This window comes from Microcaecilia unicolor, chromosome 6, assembly GCF_901765095.1.
Source record: "Microcaecilia unicolor chromosome 6, aMicUni1.1, whole genome shotgun sequence".
NCBI lineage: Eukaryota > Metazoa > Chordata > Amphibia > Gymnophiona > Siphonopidae > Microcaecilia > Microcaecilia unicolor.
The window spans coordinates 65422902-65448369 of NC_044036.1; the positions used below are offsets into that span (position 1 = coordinate 65422902).

Genomic DNA, 25468 nt, shown 5'->3' on the forward strand with positions numbered 1-25468 from the left:
CTCCCTCCATCCCAGTTCCAAGGCCCCAGGCCCCCCCAGCTCCCAAGGCCCCCTTCCCTCCCAGCTCCAAGGCCCCCTGCTTCTGAGACGTCCCATGTCCCCTCCCCCCCCAAGGTAGCCGCTACCGCCCCCCCCCCCACGCCGGAGTCGCCACCACCCCCCCCCCCCCCTTCACCCGGCCCGGGCCCTCTCTTCGTTATTCAACTTACAGCAGCGCCGAAACAGCAGCAAGCAGCAGCTCCCGTTGGCCTTCCTTCACTGCCTGTGCCTCGCTCTCGTGTGACGTCACGTCGGCGAGGGCGGGGCACAGGCAGTGAAGGAAGGCCAACGGGAGCTGCTGCTTGCTGCTGTTTCGGCGCTGCTGTAAGTTGAATAACGAAGAGAGGGCCCGGGCCGGGTGAAGGGGGTGGTGGCGACTCCGGGGGGGGGGGGGGTAGCGGCTACCTTGGGGGGGGGGGAGCGGTAGCGACGTCAGCAGTTCCCTCCCTCCCCTTCCGCTCAGTTTCCCTCTCTGTCCCGCCCCCCTCCCCCCCCGTCATCACGTCTTGACGCGGGGGCGGGACAGAGAGGGAAGTCTCTACTGCGCATTTGCAGGTGAGTCGGTCACTTGCCATTTATAGGTTTGATGGTCCCACAGATTCTCTTGCAAGCTTTCTGCTTCTGATGTACCTGAAAAAGATGTTACTATGAGTTTTTGTCTCCACAGCAAGTTTTCATCATATTCTCTTTTAGCCTTCATTATTAATGCCTTGCATCTAGCTTGATAGTGCTTATGTTGCTTCTTATTTTCTTTATTCGGATCCTTTTTTCCATTCTTTGAAGGATGTTCTTTTGGCTCTACTAGTTTTTCACTTCACCTTTTAATCATGCTGGCTGTGGCACAATGTCCATGCCTGATTTAAATTCCTAACATTTGTGGCCAGTCCGTAATCCTTTTAACTTCTTTTTAACCATTTTCCTCATTTTGTCATAGAAACCCTTTCAAAAATTAAATGCTGCTACATTAGATTTCCTTCACTCCAGATATTGACTCAAATTTGATCATGTTATGATTACTGTTTCCCAGCGGATCCAACACTGTTAGCTGTCATACCAAGCCCTGCATTCCACTAAAGACTAGATCTTAAATAGATCCCCCTCTTTTTGGTTCTTGGACCAGTTGCTCCAAGAAGCATTCATTTATTACATCTAGGAATTTCCCCTCCCTAGTTCTCCCTGATGTAACATTTATCTGGTCAATCCTGGGGTAATATAATCGCCCATTATTATAATTTTATAAGAACGTTTTAGGAAATAAGATGGGCTGAGGGAAACATTTGATTCTTCAGATTTTCTACTTTATTTACGCGTGTTGCTCAGAGTGTGCCTGAAAAGCCAGACTGTCTACATTATTGGAGAAGGATCATCCACTTTATCCAGTACTGGTCCTGGCTCTCACATCAAATTCTTCTTGGCAGTCTGGCTGCAGCTTCAAAAATAGCGAGGGCCACTATTATAAACTGTTTGATTCTTGCAAAAATATGAGCAGATTGCTTGCTCAGCAGTAGGGCGATTATCTCAGAAGCCAGTTCAACCTTGAACTTGCAAGTCACCTGCTTCAATCCTGCTTTTCAACAGAAAAACTAAAGTTGCTACTCGGTAACAGGTGTTCTCCAGAGACAGCATTTTTAAACAATCTCAATCTGTCATGCCTCCCAAAAGTTGATTCTGCATTTCAAACTGTGAGGTTTGGTGCACATTGAAGAGGGTAGACATGCTCATAACTTTACATTAATTTTCAGCTCTGTGAGAGCTGTTCTGACGCCAGCCAGTGATATCCCATTTGTGCATCTGATTAGTTGTCCTGCTGTCCATGAAGGACATCTGTTGGTAACTAACTTTGCTTTGTGATATGAGTTGAATTCTTTGGAAGAATCATATAGTTGTTAGCTCAAGTGCTGACCAGCATTTGGTGACTGCTCTGTCTTCCTTTCAGTTATCCTCTGTATCCATCACATCCTTAATCTGTCACTTTCTATTCCAGTTCTCCTTACTACCTTCAGACATGCTGTGGGATCACACCACTCTTCGAGAGAGAGAGAAAACTTTTTCACCATATTCACCTTGCTAATTCATTCCCATTTCTCTCCTCCCTTTGTATCCACACTACTTTTCCCCACTGCTCTGGTTTATTGAATCACAGGTAATTCTGGATTGGCTTTGATGTAGTTTCTGCCATCTACATTCCATTGAATTAGTCCTTTCTGAAGTCTTCAGTCACATCTTCATGGCCAAGGGCATTTATGCAGTCCTTATTCTCTCTTTAACAGGCATATAAAATATTGTTTAAAGAATTAAACAGTATTTATTTATTTATTTATTTATTTATTTATTGCATTTGTATCCCACATTTTCCCACCTACTTGCAGGCTCAGTGTGGCTTACATAGTACCGTTAGGCGTTTGTATCGGTTGATAACAAATACAAAGTTGTATAGTGATCGAATGAGGTATATGTGGGGATCCAAAGGGATGAAGGTTGTGTGTTGTCCTGTACGATCATTAGTCATGTAGTGCTTTGGGTGAGGAGGTTTACGTAGGGTTGTTGGGGTAGGCCTTTACGTTAATGCATACAGTTAATCTATTTTATTTATTTAGATTTTGCTCACACCTTTTTCAGTAGAAGCTCAAGGTGAGTTACATTCAGGTACTCTGGATATTTCTCTGTCCCAGGAGGGCTCACAATCTAAGTTTGTACCTGAGGCAATGGAGGGTTAGGTGACTTGCCCAAGATCACAAGGAGCAGCAGTGGGATTTGAACCGGCCACCTCTGGATTGCAAGACCGGTGCTCTAACCACTAGACCACTCCTCCACTCTGGACATTAGCATTAATACTTCAGTGCTTTTCACATTATTTAGATCTGTTGAAGATGTTAAGGATCAATATTCAGTGAACTAACCAGGTAAAAGAGGTTCTTATCCCGTTAAGTCATGCTGATAGAGCCCCAAGGAAACATTGATCAACATTTATCCGGATAGTACCTCTGAACATCCCCTCTAACTGATACAGCCAAAACCAGGTATTGTGCTGGTGGTCCAGGGGCGGAGTCAGAGCAGAGTTGACACTAGATAAATGCCAAAGTTCAGCCCTTAGCCAGATAAGGTAACCGAGCAAATAGGATTACATAAATAGCAGGTCCTATCTTTGTCCAGTTTTTACTTATCTGGTTAAGGCCTGAATATCAGCGCTTACCTGGTTAAGAGGCCCTTTTAGTAAAATGCATTAGGCAATTAACGCGCAGTTAACACAACCGAGTTAAGTTTTTTTTGCAGCAGTTTGCCTGTTATTGCGCATTACTGAATTTCAGATTTTTTCTATCAGAAGGCATGGCGTGGGTGGGAAATGGGCATGCCTTTACTAATTGCCACATCAGATTTGCAGCTAATATATAGTAAACTTCCACATTAAGCCATATTAAATGCAAATCATAATGCCCTTTAGTAAAGGGGCCCTGGAGATTTAATACTGGTAGCCAGTCATAGCTCGGTATTGAATATTTGGATATAATTTCATGGCAGCAGTCAGTGTTTAAAGAAACGCTGACCACCACTGGCTGAATATTACCCCCTATATGCTTACCTGCTTTCATAAGCTGGGGACCTGCTCAAGTGAGCCTGTGACTTACTTCCACCTTGCTGTTTACCTGCATGCTTGGCTGATATTAGCCAGTGCAAAGAGCTTTGAGGAAAAGGGATGTAGAGCGCAAAGGCATAATATAGAAAGGGAGCCTACAGCCCTCTTCCAGAAACTGCAGGGAGGGTGTTTTATGTATTATTTAAACAACCATTTTATTTTAATTTTTTAAATTGATTAACCTTTTAAATGATATCCCTGTCAGCTGCTATCAACACTGTTAAATCTAGAATCTTTATATTCTCCTAAAGTTTTGGACTAAATGTTGCAGAAAAATTGGTGCTGAACTCGCCCCCCACCCCCGTATTAAGCGCTATTCTATAAATGGAACTGAAAATTATGTTTGGTGATACGTTATTTTTATTGTGATTAACCATACTGTTTCAGTTTATCCAAGTCCCTTCATTCTTCAGTCTGCATTCTCTTGTTGGATTCCCTCTATTCTTGATTACCAATGGAAGAATGGGCCTTACAGAAAGACATTATACATATAGAGCTACTATTATAGGCCTCCAAGTCTCCTTAACATCTTCAACAGATCTAAATAACGTGGAAAGCACTGAAGTATGAATGTTAATGTCTAGAATCTGTCTCCATCATTAAACTTGTAGAAGCATTCCGACAAGTAGAAGGAACGAGTGAGAATTCAACAGTACATACCTGGAAGGAAACTCGAGCTCAAAAAAAAAAAATGCTCTCTAAAGATTTAAATGAGCTACCATGATGTTAATGCAGTTGCGCCTTTCTCTAATCCTAAGTATTTAAATACATCTTCCTGTTCAGGGTCCTTTGTCAGTCAGTCATCAGTCAGAACTGCTTTTTCTCGGGGAAAATATCTCCAGACGGGTTTGATCATACCCTGACAGTAATGAACCTCACTGTTAAGCTAGGGTATATGAAATGTGAACTCAGTCTCACAAATTAACTGTTAATTTTCCTGGGCTGTAGTTTTCTCCTTTTTTTTTCCTTTGGGGCAGACTGTGTTCTTGCATACTGTCCCAGGTTGCTTGCACAAAGTGGTCTCACCTCTTCAGCCAATTCAAGCAGTCTGCTTTGCCTGCCTTTCAAAGGCATGGGAAGTCAGATGTACACAGACTGGATGTCCACAGGACTTTCCTTAGTCATTTGAAGGTGATGAACACCTTCCAAAAGTCAGTCCATCTACTTACGTTTAGTGGCCCCAAGGTAAGGAAGTGATTTCTAAACCCTATTTGTGAAGATGGACAAAGGAGGCCATCACTTTGACATATCTTTTAAATCACAAACTGACATTTTCCTGAGCGCAGGCCAACTCCTCATGTAAATATATTTGTAAGCTGGCAATGTAGTCTTAAGCTCCTTCTTTTTTTGTTACGTTCTATAGGTTGGATGTATGAGCTAAAGAGAATAGTATGTTTGCTAGGACTATCTTGGAGGGGCTCTTGTTTTCTTCCTGACTGGGTGTCTGAAGCTTTGGTGTGTTTTTTTTTTAATGTCTGACTGGTCTAACAGGATGAAAAGGAAAGTGAGTTTTGTTTTTACCTTCTAATTCTCTTTCCTTGGTTTTCTACCATGCCAGGATAAGACCTACAGGGGAAGACTGCAGCTTCAGGGCTCATTTCCCATTTATTTGCTCTGCAGCTTCAGGGGTCATTTCCCATTTATTTGCTCTTCAGTATTACTATGGGGGATTCTCAATCATTAGACTTATCCGTGCAGAGATTTTACCTTCAAGAATTCCTATAGGTATCTGATATTTTATATTTGTTTACATCATTGTTGGGCTTTATTGTTCTGTCGGCTTTGTCACTAGTATACTGGAATGTTCCAGAGCTGCACAACTCCTTATACCTATACCACAAAAAGCAATCAAGAAAAAGATCTTCAAATCATGACAAACTGTAAAAACAATCAAATTTAACCGTATTTACTAATAATATAAACATATAAATTGTTAAAATCATACAGTAAGGTGGGTTGCCAAGGAACATGAACTGTGCTGGCAAAGATTCAATTACTGTCCACTATTAGTCCGTTGTAATTGTTCTTCAGGGGTCCATAAAGCACTAATGCTGCAGAACAGCTAAGGCGAGGCTGATATTTAGATTTGTGTCTGATTGGGTGAGTTCTTTCTGCCCCTCTCTTAGACAACATGATGCCCTGATCTCATTCTTACACCTAATCTTTGTGAAGCCCCTGAAGCAGATGTTGCGCTGATACGTCAGGCATTTGACATTTGATAAAGACAATTACGACAGTATAATAGTGGACACTAATTGAATCTTTGCCAGCACTATATATGTTCCTTGGCAACCCACCTTACTGTATAGTCTTTTTCTTCTTTTTTTTTTTTTTTAATTCAAACCTGAAAAATGTGTGTTCGACACTCGATTTTTGGATGTTTTAGCAAAACATCCAAAATCAGACTTAGATGTTTTATCAAAAATGCCTCGCTGAATGTCTTATTGTATAGTTTTAATAATTTATATATGTATGTGAGTATGATTAAATTTTATTCTTTTCTTAATTTATGATTATTTGAAGGCTTTTTTCCGGTGTATATTTGTGCTTTTGTAATTGGATAGCCCCCTTTTTTTTGCGTGTGGTTCCTTCCACGCCTTATACTGTAATGAGATCACTGGATAATTCCAGGCTCTGTTTCCATGTGCTGGTAACTCACATATTTGAACTGGTCTAACATGAATCAATGAGAGGAAATTAGCAAATAAGAACAAATTTCACCTTCCAGTACCCTCAGACTGCAACCTTGGGATCAGCTTTGCTTTTCTTCTTTTTCTTCTTTGTAGCATTGGTATGCATGGAGGATTATGGTATTAGATGTAAATTGAAGGATAAGAGTCAGATTATAACTGGACCATTCATAAGTTTTATATGTGTTTGGCTCGTTTTAAATTGAATTTTATATGAAGTTGCTAAATAACCATAAACCAAGGTTTCACATTTTTTTTCCCCTTTAGTTTACTTAGGTGCTCATTTTCAAAGCACTTAGACTTACAAAGTTCCATATGTTGCTATGTAACTTTGTAAGTCTAAGTGCTTTGAAAATACGTTCATGACATAGAGGAGAGAAAGTATAGGAGAGGTATGATAACATCCATCCTTCTATTATGTTATACTTAATTTCCTACTTTACATAACAAAATTCTGTGTTACCTATTACTTTGTAAGCCGCATTGAGCCTGCTTTTAGTGGGAAAGTGCGGGATGCAAATATAATAAATAACAGACATTTAAATACTTGAAAAGTATCTGATACAAACAAATCTCTTCCAGAGGCAGGGAAGTGGTAGATCTAGAGGACACGAATTGAGGTTGTGGGGTCGTCGACTTAGACTCTTTAGGAAATACTTTTTCACAGAGAGGGTAGTTGATGCCTAGAATGCTCTACCAGGGGAGGTGGTGGAAACAATGACAGAATTCAAAGATATGTTGGGTAAATACAGAGGATCCCTATATGGAAAGAGAATTCAGTATAAAATTTTGATGGTTTATCTTTAATGCTTTAAACAAAGAGATCTTGTAGCAATTTCCTCTACTCTACGTCTTTTATCAATCGCCATGAGTACTAAGATCGGCCCCAATGAGTCTACTTGGTGTTCCACCCTTTCACTCTGTGAGACTGTAAAAATATAGATCCTCCATTTTTTTTCAATAGCTGGACCAAAATTATGGAATTTGTTACCACCCTCACTTAGAGCAGAGAGGAATCAGTTGTTATTTAAGAAGAAACTTTTTTCATCAAGCCTTTGGGGAAGAGTGGTGGGCAGTTGTTAAACAACATTAGCAGTAAAGCAGCATGGCTGCTAAGTAAGATAATTTTATGTTTTATGCATTATTATGTATGTTGTTACCTGCCGAGAATGGTAGATTGAGTGTGCTATAAATTTTTAAATAACATAAAAGTAAATTAAACAAAACAGTGCTTAGACAGAAACTTCACTAGTTGGAAACTAAGGCCAGTGCCAGGCAGACTTTTATGGTTTGTGTTCTGAACATGGCAGACAGAACAGAATCAAGAATGAAAACTTTATAACACAATCAAAGCATGCTTTCCTGGGTAGACTGGATGGACCATGGAGGTCCTTATGTACCATCGTCTACTATGATACTGTATTACATTGAAATGGGCAAAGAATGACCTATCTCTAAAATTAGATATGAAATCTATCTTCCCTTCCATTAATAAATTTTACCTCTTACAGCTGAGCCATTTCTTCAGTATGAACTCATGTTGACGTAGACTGACCTTACCACGTGTTGCATACATTTGAGTCCATTAGTATTAATAGATTTGTGAAATATTACATTACACAGTCTTGACCTCTTGCCTGATTGCAGTCAGGTTATTCAGAATGCAGCAGCAATGCTTTTCTTGAATAATGTTGACATACTACTACTACTTATCATTTCTATAGCGCTACTAGATATACGCAGCTCTGTACACTTGAACATGAGACAGTCACTGCTTGAAAGAGCTTATAATCTAATCATACTAGAGATCTTTGATTTTTAAAACAGCTTCACAATTTAAATTGATGTAAGTAAAATGTGTACTTTTGCCATCTGTTTTGCTGAGAAAGAAGCATGTTGTACTGAACTCTTGTCTGTATCATCATAGAGTAAGTATATGCTAAGGCAGCATCTTCTGATGCAAAACAGTTTTGCTTTTTTCTATCCAAGCTAGCACTGCAAAATTATAGAAAGATAAAATGTCAATTACATTGTTCTTGAATAAATTATCTTTTTCTCCTTCCAAACAAGTGTTTTCTGAATCCAATTTTTTTTTCAGTCTGGTTATATTGAAATATGTATTCCTCGTCATCAGAGCAGATGAATCCAGAAATGGATGGATATGTCCATCTACCAGCAGGTTTGAGATAGAAAACACTGAATTCTCCAGCAGGTTGAGACATCTTATCTGTGTCTGGTCTCTGCTGTTGTGGACATCTGTTCCGTTTGGTTCGGTTGAGCCTGGGCTGGCTTGGCTGGTGCTATCTAGGGTATACCTGATGGCGCCAGGTCACCCTCCTGCCCCCCTGCCCCCCCTTCTCCCCTGCAGCCACACTATTATCCTTCCTCACTACTGTGCAAAAAAAAGAAAAAGCAACCAAGCAGAGTCCCAGGTTCATCTGGGTGCGTAGGCAACAGTACTCCCTTCTGGGCGGGGGAGCTTGGGCTGATTTCCACAAGATTGGGGGCATTGGGGGGGGGGGGTCGAGTGACACCGCAAAATCCAGCCTACCTGCTCTGCATTTGGGGCTCTCAAATACTGGCAGCCTTTGCTGTGCTACCATGGTGAGTACCGGTTTAAATTTTTTATTGCTGTCAGCTCCCCATGGCATCATGATTATACTTTTGTTTTTGGCACATCCGAGTTCCCAGCCCAAGGTTTGTGGCAGGGTGGCTTTTGGGCTGTGGGAGCACTTTGTGGACTGTCTGGGTGCGAACAGGTAAGTGTCATGGTGGCTGCTTCAGATTCTTTGCAGTGAGCCCAGCAGCATCAGCCATTTTGGAGCCTCGCAGTTATTCTGCTTAGTGGAAGTTGTGGCTCCCTCTGCTTCTGCGGGTCTGCTAGGTTCTTATCTGCTTTCACTTGTTCTTCTGGCCTGGACTCTTCTCTGACAGCCACCCAAGTACTGTTTTCCCCTGAATTTGTGTTATTCCACCAGGCTTGTATGTTGAAGACATCCTCGTCCCCTAGGGCGAGTCCTCATTGGTGATAGCTGTGAAGAAGAGGGAGGTGGACCTGGTGCTGTAAATGGACCCTGCTTCTCCTCTGCACCCCCCCCCCCCCCCCCCCCCCGGTTCGGAATGAGGACTGTAGGTTCTGTCTATGTTTTCTCCACAGCCTGAGCCTTTGGAGGAGGGAGAATTGCCCTTGGAGGAAGCGGATGATTCAAATGCTGTGTGGGTTTTCCACAAAAAGGAACTCCCCTCTTTTATTACCAAGGCACTGGAGGTCCTCAATATCTTTTTCCCCACTCCACCTATGGCAGCCTCTAATCCACTAATAGTGGGTACTAAAAAAAACCCCACGCACCTTTCTAGTGCATGAGTTGATGCTGGAGCTCATTGCTGCATAATGGGAGACGCCCGGTTGCAGGACTTAAGGTGGCCTGGGCTATGGGTAGAATGTACCCTATTCTATCTGAGGAACTGGAAAAAAACTGCTGAAGGTGAACTCCTTGGTGGCAGTGGTCACCAAGAAGATTATGCTGCCGGTGGAAGGGGGCATTGCTTTCAAAGACGCCCAAGATAGAATGAGTCTGCTTTCAAGCTTTCCTTTGAGATTTTGGGTTTGTCTCGCCAGGCCTCCATCTGCGGTTTGTATGTGGCTCGAGCCTGTTTAGCCTGGGTGCAGTGGGCTGCTGATGCGCTTTCTGATTTGGATATGACATCATCCCTGGAGTTTCCCACTCTTGAGACAAGGTTAATGTACCTGGCAGATTCTCATTGATTTGCTCAGGGCTTCAGCCAAGCAACTTGCGCTTGTGTTGCAGTCTAGCGGCTTTTTTGTGGCTCCGGCATTGGTCAGTGGATGTAGCCTTCAAGCAGCACCTGGCAAAACTCCCATTCCGGGGGAAACTGCTGTTGAGGGAGGACCATAAGAAGCTGGTGAAGGGTCTTGTGGACTCCAAGGGCTAGCGCCTGCCTGAGGATAGGGCCTGCTCCTCTTTTCGCCAGCAGTCAGTCGTGCTCCTGTCTCAAAAATGCTAAATTATACAGGCCTAGGAGGGAACCTTCAATTAAGAGATTCAAGTTTCAGATGCAGCAGCCCTTTCGTGGGGACAAGCGGTCCTCTTTGTGAACCTCCCGAGTGACACCTGCAGTCCGCAGCTCCCAGTGATGGTGTTTTGGTTCATTCTTCCCCTTTGGTCATTGAGGGGCGTCTTTCCGGCTTTCACAAAAGTAGACCAAGATCATATCAGACCAGTGGGTGTTGGACATTATTAGAGATAGTTTAAAAGCTAGAGTTCTCCTCTCCCTTCGCAGATTTTTTTCATCTGGGGGCAATTCCACTGTTTTCCACACCCAACAGGGGAAGGGAACTATTATTCCGTCTGTTTTGTGGTCCCCAAGAAGGGAAGTTCCTCTCTGCTGTTATTAGACCTAAAGAAGGTGAATCGGTCCCTCAAGGTCCGCTACATCCATATGGAGACTCTGAGATCAGTCATTATGGCAGTCTGGCAAAGGGAATATCTCATGTCCCTGGACCTCAAGGAGGCGTACTTCCACATCTGATCTGGCCACAGCATAGGCGCATCTTGTGCTTTGCTGTCCTGGGCGAGCACTACGAATTCTGGACGATGACATTTGGGCTGGTGACGGCTCCCTGGACCTTTATAGTGGTGGCGAACGTTTGTCTGCATTGGGAGGGGTTTCGTGTCCACCCATACTTGGATGATTTGATCATTCAGGCCTCGCCCTTTCAGGACAGCCTGACTGTTATGGCTTGGGTAATGGAGATATTGGGCTGTCTGGGTTGGCTAATCAATCTGCCCAAGTGCAGGTTGCAGCCGACTCGGTCGCTGGAATATCTGAGAGTTCTGTTTGACTCACAGTAGGGCCATGTCTATCTTCCAGATCACAGGAGAGTCAAACTTCAGGGCCAGATACGTTCCTTACTGCAGCTGCCCTGTCCTCGGGATTGGGACTTGGTCCAGGTGCTGGGCTACATGGCAGCAGGTCGTGCCCTAGGGCAGAGCTCACATGGGACCTCCTCAGCTCTTTCTCCTCTCCCACTAGTCTCAGGACTAGCCCGTCACCTTCGCTGGACCCCTCGGGCTAAGGCCAGCTGGGCTGGTGGCTCCTGTCTTTCCATCTTCAATGCAGCATATCATTGTAGATTCCGGTGGTGATGGATGCCATTTTCCGGGGCTGTTGGCTTCACCACTCTGCTCAGGGGCATTGGACTCCAGAGGAGGTGTACTGGTATATCAACTGTCAGCTGCAGGCGGTAGGGTTGGCTATCTCCTCCGCTAGGAGAGCTTCAGGCTCTCTCATGTCAGGATCCGTTTCTGCGATTTTCTCCTGAAGGAGTTTTCCTTCTTATAGTTACCTCCTCTTTGCTTAAGGTGGTGTCGGCCTTTCATGTCAATCAGCTGGTACATCTTCCTTCGATTTCCAAATCCAAGTGTGGGTTGGCGTCTTATTCACTTTGTTGTCTGGATGGCCGTGGGGTCCTCCTGCAGTATCTGAAAGTCACTAATAAGTTTTAGTGGTTGGATCATCTTTTTGTTCTATTTGTGGGGCCTCAGAAGGAGGCGGTTGCCTCTAAAACTACTATTGCCCGGTGGATCCAGGAGTGTGTTTCATCTGCTTACCTGTTGTCAAGGATATCTGCCTCACTGACACTTCAGGCTCTTTCTACTTCTTGGGCGGAATCTCTCCTCCTTTCCCTGGAAGAGATTTGTAGATTAGTGACCTGGGCATTGCTGCATTTGTTTGCTAGACACTACAGGATGGATGTTGCGGCTCACTTGGTCATGGCCTTTGATGTATCAATTCTTTAAGCAGCGGCTCACTTGGTCGTGGCCTTTGATGTATCAATTCTTTCAGCAGCAGCATCTGGGTCCCACCCGGATTGATGACTGCTTTGCTACATTCCATCCATTTCTGGATTCATCTGCTTTGATGACAAGGAAGGAGAAATTATGTCTTACCTGATAATTTTCTTTCCTTTAGTCACAACAGATGAATCCAGAGCCCTGCCCTGTGGATTCTGTGCGGTTTCTTGTTCATTCCACTGTTAAGATGAGCTGCTGTTCTGCTTCTAGTTCTACTGTTATCCAAGTGTATTGCTTTTATAGTAGGGAAGGATTGCAATCAGCTTCCGGAGACATCTTCTCCTGCTTTGATTTGGAGTAAACTGAGAGACTAGACTGCAGGCTATCCTATATATCTTAATTCAATGTTCTCTATCTCCATTTGCTGGTAGATAGACATAACCATCCGTTTCTGGATTTATCTATGACTAAAGGAAAGAAAATTATCAAGTAAGACATAATTTCTCCTTTTATTCTGTCGGCCAGCCGCATGAAAATCATAAAATACAGTAAATTTAAAAAAAAATCAAAAATAGATTCAGAATAAGACAGTCAATTTCTGTGCATAACAAGTAACAATTCCTTTATAACAGGGTTGGATAAAACAATTAAGGCAAAAACTGACATTACCCCCACCCCCCTGTTTACAAAGCTGCGAGTTAATTCCGGAACAGCCCATTCGCTTTGAGTGGGCTGTGTCAGCATTGCTACTAGTGCGGCTTAGTAAACGGGGGTAAAATTTAACATTCAAGAATGTCCCCTTTCCCTCCTTCCTTGTGGAAGACGTTTTAAGAGTCCCAAGGTGCTTTTTTTTTTCTTCCCATGTACATACAAATTATTCTCAGCTGTAATACCAACCATATGTGTTAGGAGTGTGTCCAGTTGTTATCAAACCTGAAATTAATTTGTATAACTGGATTTTACAAAACCATTCATTGTAATGCCCAGCATAAGAGATGTCTCTTGACTGCATTTCAGAGTGATATCTAAATGCTAGTAGTTTCAATATACATTGTCTGTGGAAGCATAAAAGGCAATTCTATAAGCTGGTACCTAAATTTATTTATTTGTTACATTTGTATCCCACATTTTCCCACCTATTTGCAGGCTCAATGTGGTTTACATAATACCGGAGAGGCTTTCGCTGACTACGGTGTGAACAAATACAAAGTGATAGTGTGGTAAAATAAGATTCATGTGGAACGGTCACATTAAGGAATCGTAAAGCATAAGAATTGTGGATGTCCATTACGTACTTTAGTTTTGCAGTGTAGCAGAGTTCAGTTATTTAAGTTGGGTCGGTGGGATAAGCCTTTTGAAACAGGTTAGTTTTTAGTGATTTTCGGAAGTTTAGGTGGGCACCAGTTTGGGCACCAATAGTGTGCCTAATTTATAGAACAGTAGTGCTTGCATGTGTGATTGCTGCCAGGAAGTGGCAATTGATGCATTTGCTAGGTGCTGTTTATAAAAACAATGTATGTTGATTGTTTAGCATTCATCTGCCAGGGTGGATACATACATGTGGGTGGAGCATGGGTATGTCATGGGTGCATCACCAAGCGAAACGCACATCTTATAGAATATTATCAGTTACATGCATGCATTGCACAGTTCATTTAGGTATGCCTAATGCCCACTTCAGCCAGCCATTGACCTGTTGTAAGTAGGCACATCTAACTTTTGGTGCACCAGTGTGGCTTTGCATTTATGTTTTGTAAGGACTTAAGCACATCCTTAGATCATTATAGAATTAGCCAGGGCTTTTTTTGAGGGGGTACTGAGTACCGGCACCTTTTCCACTGTCTGCTAAAATAGACCCATGGTGCCCATGTTTTAATGAAAGAGCTCAGGCTCTACACACCAATTCTGCCTTGCCATAGATTCTGTGACTGATTGCAGGGGGCCTGGCTATTGTGGGATGGGTCTCTCAGTGATCAACTCACCCCTGAAGGGTGGCCTTAGCATTTGAGTACCGGCACCTTTTTTGCTAGTAAAAACACACTGGAATTAGCACTACACTTACCCCTTTGTGGTGCCTGAATTAAGAGGCCAATTTATAAAATTGTCCCCATAGATTTTTGTTTGTGAGATTTCCACATGATGCATAGTAGTATCTAATGTCACTGTGTCAAGTATTATCTGTAAGGGTGAAAGTAATCTTTTATTTATTTATTTATTTATTTATTTATTTATTTTATGAACTTATAAAGCACTCAGATGTAAATTCTGAGGCTGGAGGTGTTGCACAGGTGGTTGTCACAGCCTTAGGAGCTTGGGGCTTGGAGGGATAGGAGTTCCCATCGTTGCACATTGTTGAGACCTAATGGTCAGGCAGGATACACGTGCCAGTTTCCAGAGGGACGTCCATGGTTTCTGGCCCTTGGCTATAGAATGTTCACTGGAAGGGCAGGGCATGATGGAAAAAAGTGGTGGGGCCTCAAAAATGAGAGAGAATGCCTTCAGTAGTTACAAATGAGAGCTTGTGACACCAAAGTCTCAAGGGTTGATTCAGATTGAGCTGATAAGAGACTGGCCATCATAATTTTAAAAAGTTCATTGTAGGTTTAACCAGTTTTTCACTATATTCAAAATACTATGGTGGTATATCTTGAATTTTTCTGCCATGAAAAACAAATTGTGTCAAGTTTCCATCATGGTAAGCACTATAGAAAGCATGCTATCTGAAGTTCAAGGGCATAGGAGTAGCTTGCTTGATGAACTGAGTTCATAAGGAGAGAGAGAAGTACAGAGAACAGTATGCCATAGAGTTAGTGAATTCACTTTTAAGTGAGAAATGGGGGATTTTAAGACTTTTTAGTAATTTTTAAACAGTGTAGTACAACTGCAGAACATATTAAGTACATCAGTGCCCATACCTAAGGCATTCAGTGTACAAGCTGCTTTTCTAGTCCCTGTTGAAATCCAAATGTACTACATCTACCACTTTCCCTGATCTATTTCTGGTCACCCAATCAAATTGTTCAGGTTTGTCAGCAAGACTCTAAAACCATGCTATATCGGATCCAGTAATTGGATCTCAGAAACTTGACTCTCCTTTGCTTTAATAATTTACTCACAGTTGAGGTCAGACTAACTAGCCTTTCCTTAGCGTCCCTCTGGACCGGCCCAGGATTGGACTGATGGGTTGCGCACACCTTCCAGCAGGTGGAGACTGAGAAACTTCTGAGCCAATAAGAGCCCTGGCCATGTGACCCTAGCCCCAGTATTTTCTCAGTCTCCAGCAGGCAGGAGGGACTAAATGAAAGCAAATTAGCAGGTAAGGTCTAATTTCTCCGTAGTTCTCAACCTCCTCTTTACTTCCATTTTTGTGAAGAACCATATCAACTGGCTGTCTCCAGTCCTTTGAATCCACTCTGGTACCATTGAATCTTTTGCATCCAGGCCTATTGCTTTATCCATTTATCTATGCAGACGATATAACCATCTACATCCCCTTCCATTCCTCCTTAACTGAAATCTCAGATTTGATAGAAGCGAGTTTTTCCATCATGGATCATTGGCTCAAGTATTTCAGTTTAAGTTAAACAAAGATAAAACTCAATGTCTTGTCTTCTCGTCCCTTCATGCCAAATTCTCAACAAACACCCTTGTCATCAAAGACCAGACACTTCCTATCTCAAAGAGCCTTAGACTTCTTGGTGTTGAGCTAGACCCTCATCTGTAACTAGACCTGCACGTGCGAGCGGTCACCAAGAGGATGTTCTATGCAATGTGGAGGCTGCAGGGTATTAGATTCTGTCTCACCAGAGAGCTCTTCCGCACTCTCGTTCACTGGCTATTTCTGTCTCACCTAGACTACTGTAGTGGGATATATGCAGGCTGCCAGGAGTGCCTCCTGAGAAAGTTCCAGACTGCCCAGAACACTGCTGCGAGACTCATCTTGGGAAAATCGCACTTGGTTCCTGCGCAGCCTCTGCGTCTCACTCTACATTGGCTACCAGTAAAAGAAAGATTCGCCTTCAACACATAAAATAATTTACGGATTAGCTCCGGAATATATGATTCCTCTAATAGATCTACCACCATGAAATGCCATAAAAACAGCTCGCTCTTTCCAATTACACTACCCAACTTGTAGGGGTGTCAAATACAAGCTTCTTTTTGCCTCGTCTATCCACTACACCAGCCCGAAGAATTGGAATGCTCTCCCTTTGTTCTTAAAGTCGCAAGCTGATCACCTTCTCTTCAAGAAACTGCTGGAAACGTTCCTGTTCAAAAAAACTTACTCCATCAGTAACTCTGCTGTTTAGTTATTATTATTGTGGTTGTCGTTACCTCAGTTTTCCTCAGTAGCATCCATGCATTGTATGTTTCCTCATTTATAATTCATGTAAGCCACATTGTGCCTGCATTTGTGGGAAAATGTGGGGTAGAAATGAACCTTAAATAAATAAATAAATAAAATCTCACTTTATGTGCTTCTAGTTAACTAGCTAGCTCCTGAGGGGACACAGTCTTCTGAAAATCATTTGAGGTCTTCCTCACTTCCATTCATATTTGTGACAGTGTTCCCTGTTCTCACTTCACTGAGCACTGAACAAAAATATTTATTAATATGTTATACTTTTTTTCTTGTCAACCTCAAAGTATTCCTTCCTTTCACTTCTGACTCAGAGTCCCACTTTTGCACATCTTCCAAGCACAGATTGATATCATCTTTTTTAAAAGATCAGCAACCTGCACTCTGTTTTACTGTTTTAACAATTCTTTCTTCCCTTTGTGCTTTTGCTCTGATTACCCCAGTTTCTGTTAGATTTACCAGATACTATTACTTGTCTTTCTGTGATCTGTTATAGCTTGAATGCTAAACATTTTCCAGTTGCTGCATTAGAAAACCACATTAGCCTCTTCCTGTTTAATTAAGTTCATCAACAGATTTGTTCGTCTTATATCTTTTTAAAGTTTGTCCACTGCTCTTTTGCTTCTCTTAGCTTTTCCCACCCAGTTTACTAAATCTTTCAGACATTCTTGGCCATAAGTTTAAGTTGATAGTAGGATATCCAGACAGTCATACCAGAGGAACAAGCATGGAATAGCCTTCCTGATTTAGTACATATTGCTCCATTTCTGGTCATGTTTAAGTCCTACTTAAAATCCCATATCTTTGACATTTCTTTTAGATCCATAAACACTTCCTCTTTCTGATTTTGACTCTCTCATGTTAAGCATGTTCAGTGCTTACATGATCACTGGAAATTATTTTTCTTATCTCAACTAGACTGTAAGCTTGATTATGGGGATTTTCTATTTTATGTATCTAAATATTGCCTATGTTTAATAGCACTATAGAAATGTTAATATTTTGGCTTTCTAAACTGTAAAATAATGCATATTTATCCTTATTTCTAATAAGTGTGTACATTTCCTTTGCAGAAAGAGCAATTGCAAGACACGAGGTCCGAGAAATAGAGCAACGTCACACGATGGATGGCCCTCGACAGGATGGCACATTGGATGAGGATGAGGATGTGGTGATTATTTATAACAGAGTACCTAAAACAGCAAGCACATCTTTTACAAACATCGCCTATGACTTGTGTGCGAAGAACAAGTATCATGTTCTTCATATCAATACAACCAAAAATAATCCTGTTATGTCACTGCAAGATCAGGCAAGTTGAATTTATTGTAAAATGTATACTCTAAGCTTATGGCTGCTGTTAAAATGTTGAACACAAGCTAGAAGACGTGACTTGATTGTAGTAGAATATGCAGTACCTTTGTACAGTTTTTCTATTCTCACATGTCCATGAGGATTTCTCTTGTAGATAGAAATGAGTATGTGCAGGAACCTTGGTGAGACGAGTACAGCAATTATGATTGTAGTGGTAGATCCAAAGTCCTAAGTAGCCATATTTTCAGTGGTTTAAAAGTTTAACACATTGACAATATTAATTTTCAAAAGGGCAGGTTCAGGTCAGTTTTTGTTGTTTTTTTAGGCACTAAGCAGTATAGTTAGAGGTGCATAGGTTTTTTTTCTGTGTGTTTTGTTTAGTTTGAAGTGATAGTGTTTTGGCAGATGATGGTAATAAAGAAATAAGGCACCATTCACTAGTTAATAAATATTGTGTGCTCATTATGTAAAGAACCCTTGTGCAAAGACAACAAGATCGACCTACTTATAACTGAAAACAATGTAGTGAGCTGATTTGATTAAGATGACAGTGGTTTAGTATTTAGAGATGCAGAGCAGCAGTCCTATTGTAAAAGAGCTTGTGTGTTCTGCTTTCTAATGTTTTAATTCAACATAGAAGATTTGGAGATAGATTTATTGAGGTATAAGTTTTCAATGACAAAAATCCACCATCTCATATCTCCAAGTTTAAATGTTCAGTTATTCAAACCACCCGAGTACCACGTTCTGCAATGTCAAAAGCCATTGAAATGTCCAATAAAACTAGCATGAATATATCCCCACTGTAGTATCCTGGAACAAAGAATCAGGCACTTTATTTATTTGTTTGTTTGTGCATTCTTGTATCCCACTGTTATCCAAAAACAAGTTTCGGTTCAAAGTGGCTTACAAATTACATTCTGGTTAACAGTTACAGTATTGCTTTACATTTTATAGTGCAGTTGAGACTTAGTGATGGTTTACAATTACAGTTTTCATTTTGGTTGGTACTTATAAGGATAGCTTATGATTAGTAATTGAAATGATCATTGATAGCTAAGTTATTTGTTGTAGAATTTTTTTAAAGAGTTTTTTCAGTTCTTTTCTAAAGACAGTTTGTGATTCTTCTTGTGATCTTTGGTATTGAGTTCCACCATTTGGAGCCCAGGTAGTTAAATCCAGCCATGTAGACAGATTTGTAAGTTATGTTTCTGCAGTTGGGTAGGTGAAGAAGTAGGTAGCTTCTGTTTTCTGGGCTTGTGTTTCTTGGTGATAGTTCTACCAAGTCTACCATGTATTCTGGAGACAAACCAAATAATATTTTGTAGATGATGGTGCTCACTTTGAAGATTAGTCTTGCCTTGATTGACAGCCAGTGTAGTGTTTCGAGTAGTGGAGTAGCTCTTTCATGTTTCGACTTCTTGAAAATTAACCTTGCCGCCATGTTTTGGACAGTTTGTAGCGATTTCATGCACTTTCCTTACAACCAACATTCTGCATTGCAGTAATCCAGTTGTGAAAGTATCGTTATTTGTACTAGGAAAAATAGTCTCTTATCCTTCTCAGTTTCCATAGTGTTCTTAAGCATTTTGTTGTTACTGCTGATATTTGACTATCTAGTGTTAGGTGTTTTTGAAGAATGATTCCCAGTATTTTTAACTGAGTTTCAATTCGGTATATTTTATGGTTGATTGTAAACTTTTGGTAGGCTGTGGGGTTATGCGGACTTGACAGTACAAGGAATTTGGTTTTGCCTCTATTTAATTAGTTTAATTTCATGCTTTGTTTTTCCCTAAACCCAAGTTGCTGATTGTTTTCTCTGAGTCTTCTAGCTGCACCTTAGATCATGATCCTTTGTCTTTGAATTTCCTTTTCTTTAGAGCAAAGCTTTGTGGTTGTCTTGTTAGTCTATCTTAATATGTAAAAATAAGTCTAAACATATACTATATAATAAAACGCACCTCCAACATTCTGAAGCTGACTGCATGGCTGAGGCATTCCTGCTCTCTGTATCCATCTCCTGAATTGACATCACGTACTTCCGGGTTCGTCACAGGCAGAAGTGACCAACCACACGAGGTTTCTCGGCTTCAGAATGTTGGATGTGCATTCTATTAAATAGGATTGGTCAGTTCCTTGAAGCACAGCCAGAGCTCAGCGTCCTGCACAGTAACGCTCAGACACCAGAAAGAGAGGGAGGGAGGGGGGCCTGACACTAGGGGAGGGGAGAGGTATCTGTCACACACACACTCTCTCTCTCTCTCTCACACACACTGTCTCACACTGTATCACATTCACTCTCTATGTGTCACACAGTAACTCACACACTCTTGGTCTCATACACTCAGTCTCACAGAGAGTCTGTGTCTCACACACACACTCTCTCTCTCGCACACACTGTATCTGTGTGAAGCACACTCTCTCTCTCTCACAGTGTCTCACATACGCACTTGCACACACTCATTCTCACACACACACTCGCACCCAGACTCTCTCTCTCTCACACACACACTCGCACATTCACTCTCTCTCTCTCTCTCACACACACACAGTCACTCTCACATACACTCTCTCAAACATACACACTCCGAGGAAAACCTTGCTGGCGCCCGTTTCATTTGTGTCAGAAACGGGCCTTTTTTACTAGTTAAGAATATAAAAGTGCACTGTTCTGCGCCAGACCAAAGATCCGTCATTCCTAGCATTCTGTCTCAGACAGTGTACTGGGCTAATTGTTGTCCATAGGCTTTTGCCCTCCAGGAATTTGTAGAAATCTGCTAATCTAGGTGCCTTGATCAGAGCCTCCCCACTAAAATTACAGGGAACTTTCATAGCTGAATGATGATACCAGGTGGCCAAATTTAGGGCACATAATTGCAAGGCTCTGGAAGGATTCCTGATGCATGGCTCCCAGCCAAGCACTGTTACTGGAATGGACAGCCTAAGTGTATTTTTCTTGGGGGTGGGAAAGGAAGGATTATAAAATAGGAGGGAAAGTGATGAGCAGTTGCCAGTGAAGACAGATTGCACTAGTTCCTGGCCCTGGTTCCAATTGACAGGACAAAGAAGCTTAGCGCCTCACATACTTTCAAACTCAAATTTCACTGCAGTATTTCAAAATGACATTGTATTCAACAAGATTCTTAATCGTTTTTTCTTATTATTATTATTGTTTTTTACTTTTTATCTCATTTACTCCTTTAATTTTCAAGGACCTCAGAGGCACAAAGCGTGTGGCGACGGTTCATTTGTGAAGAGATGAGCACACTCTTAACTCTCTCTTAACTCGCCATTGCATCTTCATAAGTCCAAATTATTTGTCCATTTTATTCTCACACAAAATTGCTATTATATATGTATTCCTTCCAAAAAAGCTAAAAACTTATTACTTTAAAAATTGAAAACCTTTTTAGAATTTAGCTTTAAGGCTAGTTGCAAACACCAAGACCACTGGCCAACATGCAGCATGTTTTGCTTTAGCTGCGTCAGGGTCGGGTCCACTAAAAATAAGAATAGATACAAAGGATTACCCAATTATTAAATTACTATCCACCAAACCTTTCTACTATAGTTTATTTCATTCACCATTATAGAAAACGCTTACCGTCTAGAACGCCATCATCAAACTTTACTCAAAGATGGCATCAGTGCGGCTTTACGGATTAAATAGTACTGCCCATGAATACCCATCAATCAAAATCTAACCAAGCTTAACCTATCAAATGAAAGAAACTAATTATATCAGAGAAGGGATCCCCAATCCAATTGGCTATTAAGACCCTGTGGAGATAAAGTATCTAAGAAAAATATCCAGCACTGCTTCTTAAAATTAAGTATTTTAATAATGTTGCCACCCTCCCTGCCCACATCAACTGTGTCCAAAATGGGCAGGTATCATAAAGGAACTCCTAATGATAATCAAAACAGAGCTATAGGTAGTCCAATCATTAATATATTAACACTCAAAAAAGTGAGACTCCTATATATATAGCCTCTCATATGAGATATAATCTCTCTATATAAAAGGCAAAACCAACGTTCTATGAAGCCTCCAGCCGGAAGTGTGAAGGGGCGAGATATCCGGTTTCCCTATGAGTGTCTGCCCCGCCCTCTCTGTAACACAGTCAGTGAAGGAAAACAGCAGAGCACGAAATCAAATCGCTGGCTCTGTAACAGTGAAGGACTCAGAGGGGGGAGGGGAGAGAGGCCAGAGGGCAGGGACACACACACTCCCACATGCACACAGAAGAAAACATTGCTAGCCCCCGTTTCATTTGCATCAGAAACGGGGCTTTTTTACTAGTTGAATTATAGAAGAAAAGCCTCAATCCTGGCATGTACTCCTTATGTTGTTGTTCAACGTTAGGGAGCACTGCCTGATCATCACTGGCTCAAAAACCTCTACTAGAGGTTGAACAACAACATAAGGAGTACATGCCAGGATTGAGGCTTTTCCTCTATAATTAAATTATATCTCATATGAGACACTATATATTTAGGAGTCTCCTACTTTTTTGAGTTTTTTCAGGTATCATAAAGGAACAGGAGGAAATCCAGTACAATAACATTGATTTACTGAATTTAATAAAAAGGTGTCACAGCTTATTTTATCCATATTTCTACGTTGTTTGGAAAATATTATCACCACCTTCTTTACTAAAATATGTCAAATATTTGAACATTTGTTATATCCCCATTTACTTGTTTTTCTTCTAGTGAGTGCATTTTGAATTTTTTTAATCCTCTCTCTATAGGACTTGTATTGCAAACTTGTGTCATTTTGGTAGCCATTTTCTGAGCTGCTTCTAACCCTTTCAGTGTGCTTACAAAAGTACACCCTTCAGAATTAAACACAGAACATAATGTGGGGCATCACTATGATGCTCTTCATTGCAAGGCTTGTGAGCCAGTGGTGATCCACATGGTCATCTGTTATGGCTCCTGTTGCTATTGAGCTCTTTGTTGGGGATTGTTTGCCTTCTTGATTGAATTGTCATTGTCCCTCACAACTGAAGAGGAGGCTGCTTCTGCATAGGCCACTGATGAAGATAAGATAGGAAAGAGGCTATTTATCAGTGTGAACGGAAGACTTTTTCGGCTGCATGAACCAGTGGTGATAAAGTCAGCAGACTTAGCTGGCTGAAGCAGCAGCAGGTCTCTGAGATGGACAGCAAGAGCAGAATCAGCCATAGAAACATTGTGTGCTGCTGAGACACATTCAGCAATCTTGTGGCTTAGGAGAGCTGCTGTCACCAAATCCAAATCAATGTAAATGATGGCTGCAAGGTAAGGCTTGTGTTTTATATTGCAGAGCTGAAGACAGGTGGATAGTTGAGGGCAGGCGAAGGTAAACAAAGCTATTGAGAGATTCCTGGGCAAAAGATGGAAGAATTGAAATGTGCCAGCCAGTGTGGTTGGTCCACTGTTCTGGAGTGGAAAATTTTTCTTGGTTCTCTTCCAGCAGTGGCCCTTGCTTAAAAATGTGTGAAGAACATTGACCAACAGTAATGTGAAAAGGTTTCCCCCCTCCTGCTTTCTCCTGCTATTTCCTTTGTCACACTGAATGGTTTCTGAAATTTAAACTAAATGTAATACTGAATGAGACTAAGGGAACCTGAGTAAACACATAAGAGTTTTAAAATTATTTCTGTTTGTAGTGAGTTTGCCCTAAAAAAAATTTAAGGTAGTTATTAAAATCAGGCTATTTGGACAGGCCTATAGGCCCTTAATGAATGTATACATGCGTGCAAACATCCTTGCTGTTGTGGTTTTGTTTACTTTTGCTCTGCTCCTTAAACTATTTGCTCTTTGTGTCAGAATCTATTCTATATGAAAAATGTGTAGTTCCTTTTCCACATTTTTATTTTTGTTGTGTAAATTACTCTGGCATGCCTAACAGTAAAGGCAGTTTAGAAAGTGAATATAAACTATATTGGTTTTCTAATAGGCTGTATATCAAATAAATGGGAAACTTGAAACTTCATTTATTTAAGGAACAGTTATCCAACAACCATATCACCTGTGTTAATCCAGTGTTTACAAAACCACTTTGTCAGACACATTCGTAGGTTTTCGTGCATGAACTGTTCATTTCAGGTCTTGCCACATAATCTCTATTGGGTTCAAGTCAGGACTTTTGAGAGGTGGAGATGTGGATAAACTTTTAGGATTGAAAAGAGAATGATGTTTGAATTAGGGACTGTTACACCAGTGACCACAAGGTGATTATTTTTTAAGTTTAGAGATATACAAATTTGTTTATATGATTTATTGTATGAATATATCAATTTTATTGGTATTTATTCATTTATGTCCTTTTTATATGACCATTTTATTTACTTATGTTTAGTTTACATGACCATTCTATTTATTGATTTACTATTTAATTATTTGATATTGTATTTACTGTTGTATTAAAGTCTCTCTCTCTCTCTCTCTCTCTCTCTCTCTCTCTCTCTCTCTCTCTCTCTATATATATATATATATATATATATATATATATAATGTGCTGTTTGTGCAGTCACTACTTCTACATTTTTGTTATCCTTTTACAACCTTTAAACGCTTTTAAAATCATAATTTGACTAGTTTCAATGCTTTAAAGTAAATTGGGAGTGTTTTCTCAGATAATTAGCTTTTTGAGGTTGCCTGAATATGTTACACTTTACCTTCAGTTTTTTGATGTTTTATTTTTTGTAGAATTGATCTTTTTAGAGTGTTAATATAGGCTCTGTTTTTCATAAGAATTGTGATGGCTTTGCTTTTATTTTAACTTACAGTCATACTGGTAAAGTCTGTAATAAAAATAGCTTGATAAAATAAAATTGTTAATTGACCTTTGACCCTGTTTGGAGTTTAAAATACCTGCAACTGTGCACATTATGGCAGACTCTTGTTCATGTGATGTAGACACTGCCACTCTGATGGAAAATTACCACTCTGTAAATAACTTATTTTTTCTTAGCCTTGTTCCTCGGTCTTTAAAGACTTTTTGAGCCTATTTGTGTGAGCTTTATCATTTAGATTTTATGTATTTTTTTTTTTAGGCTGTGTGGAAATAATCTGGCTAATAGGGGCGAGTTTGTTTTAAATCCCTATTGGTTATTTGTCCTTTTTGACCTAATTACTATAGCACTGCTACTTTCTTGCCTGCACCACACAAAAATGTGTTTTAGTTTGCTTTGTACCCAGTGATTCTTATCATATTTCTATGGAATCCACAGTGCACTGATGTAGACAGTTTGTTTCACAGTTCACCTGTCTCTTATCCCTACTTGCATGGTTTTAAACTTGGAAATATATTGAATCCTTTATTTATGGTATGCTCTATCCATAAATGTAAGTATCTTGACTGTACATTTTTGTTTTGTCTTTTTGCTTCTATGTCTTTAGTTTTTATGTATTGATTTTTATTCATATTTTTATAGTGTTATCCCTGACAGCCTTTGGGTATAACGTGGCCACGTCTGGTTACTTTAAAATATTTGCTGTGACCTTCATCTGGGATCTGTTCTCTACTTCACTCAGGTTCAATATATAGTGAGGTTTAGATTCAGCAGGCCTGTCTGTGTTGAATCAGCTGAATGTAATTATCAATTAAATTTGGTCAATTGGT

General features: G+C 40.8%; 1 protein-coding gene across 2 annotated transcripts in view; it reads left to right on the forward strand.

The window, feature by feature from the left end:
* Positions 1-25468, forward strand: part of HS2ST1 (heparan sulfate 2-O-sulfotransferase 1) — a 189923-nt gene that overhangs the window by 109598 nt on the left and 54857 nt on the right. For both annotated transcript variants that reach the window (XM_030205345.1, XM_030205346.1), the window contains exon 2: positions 17613-17851. In XM_030205345.1, the coding sequence (XP_030061205.1) occupies positions 17613-17851 (239 nt within the window). The remainder of the gene's footprint in view (positions 1-17612; positions 17852-25468) is intronic.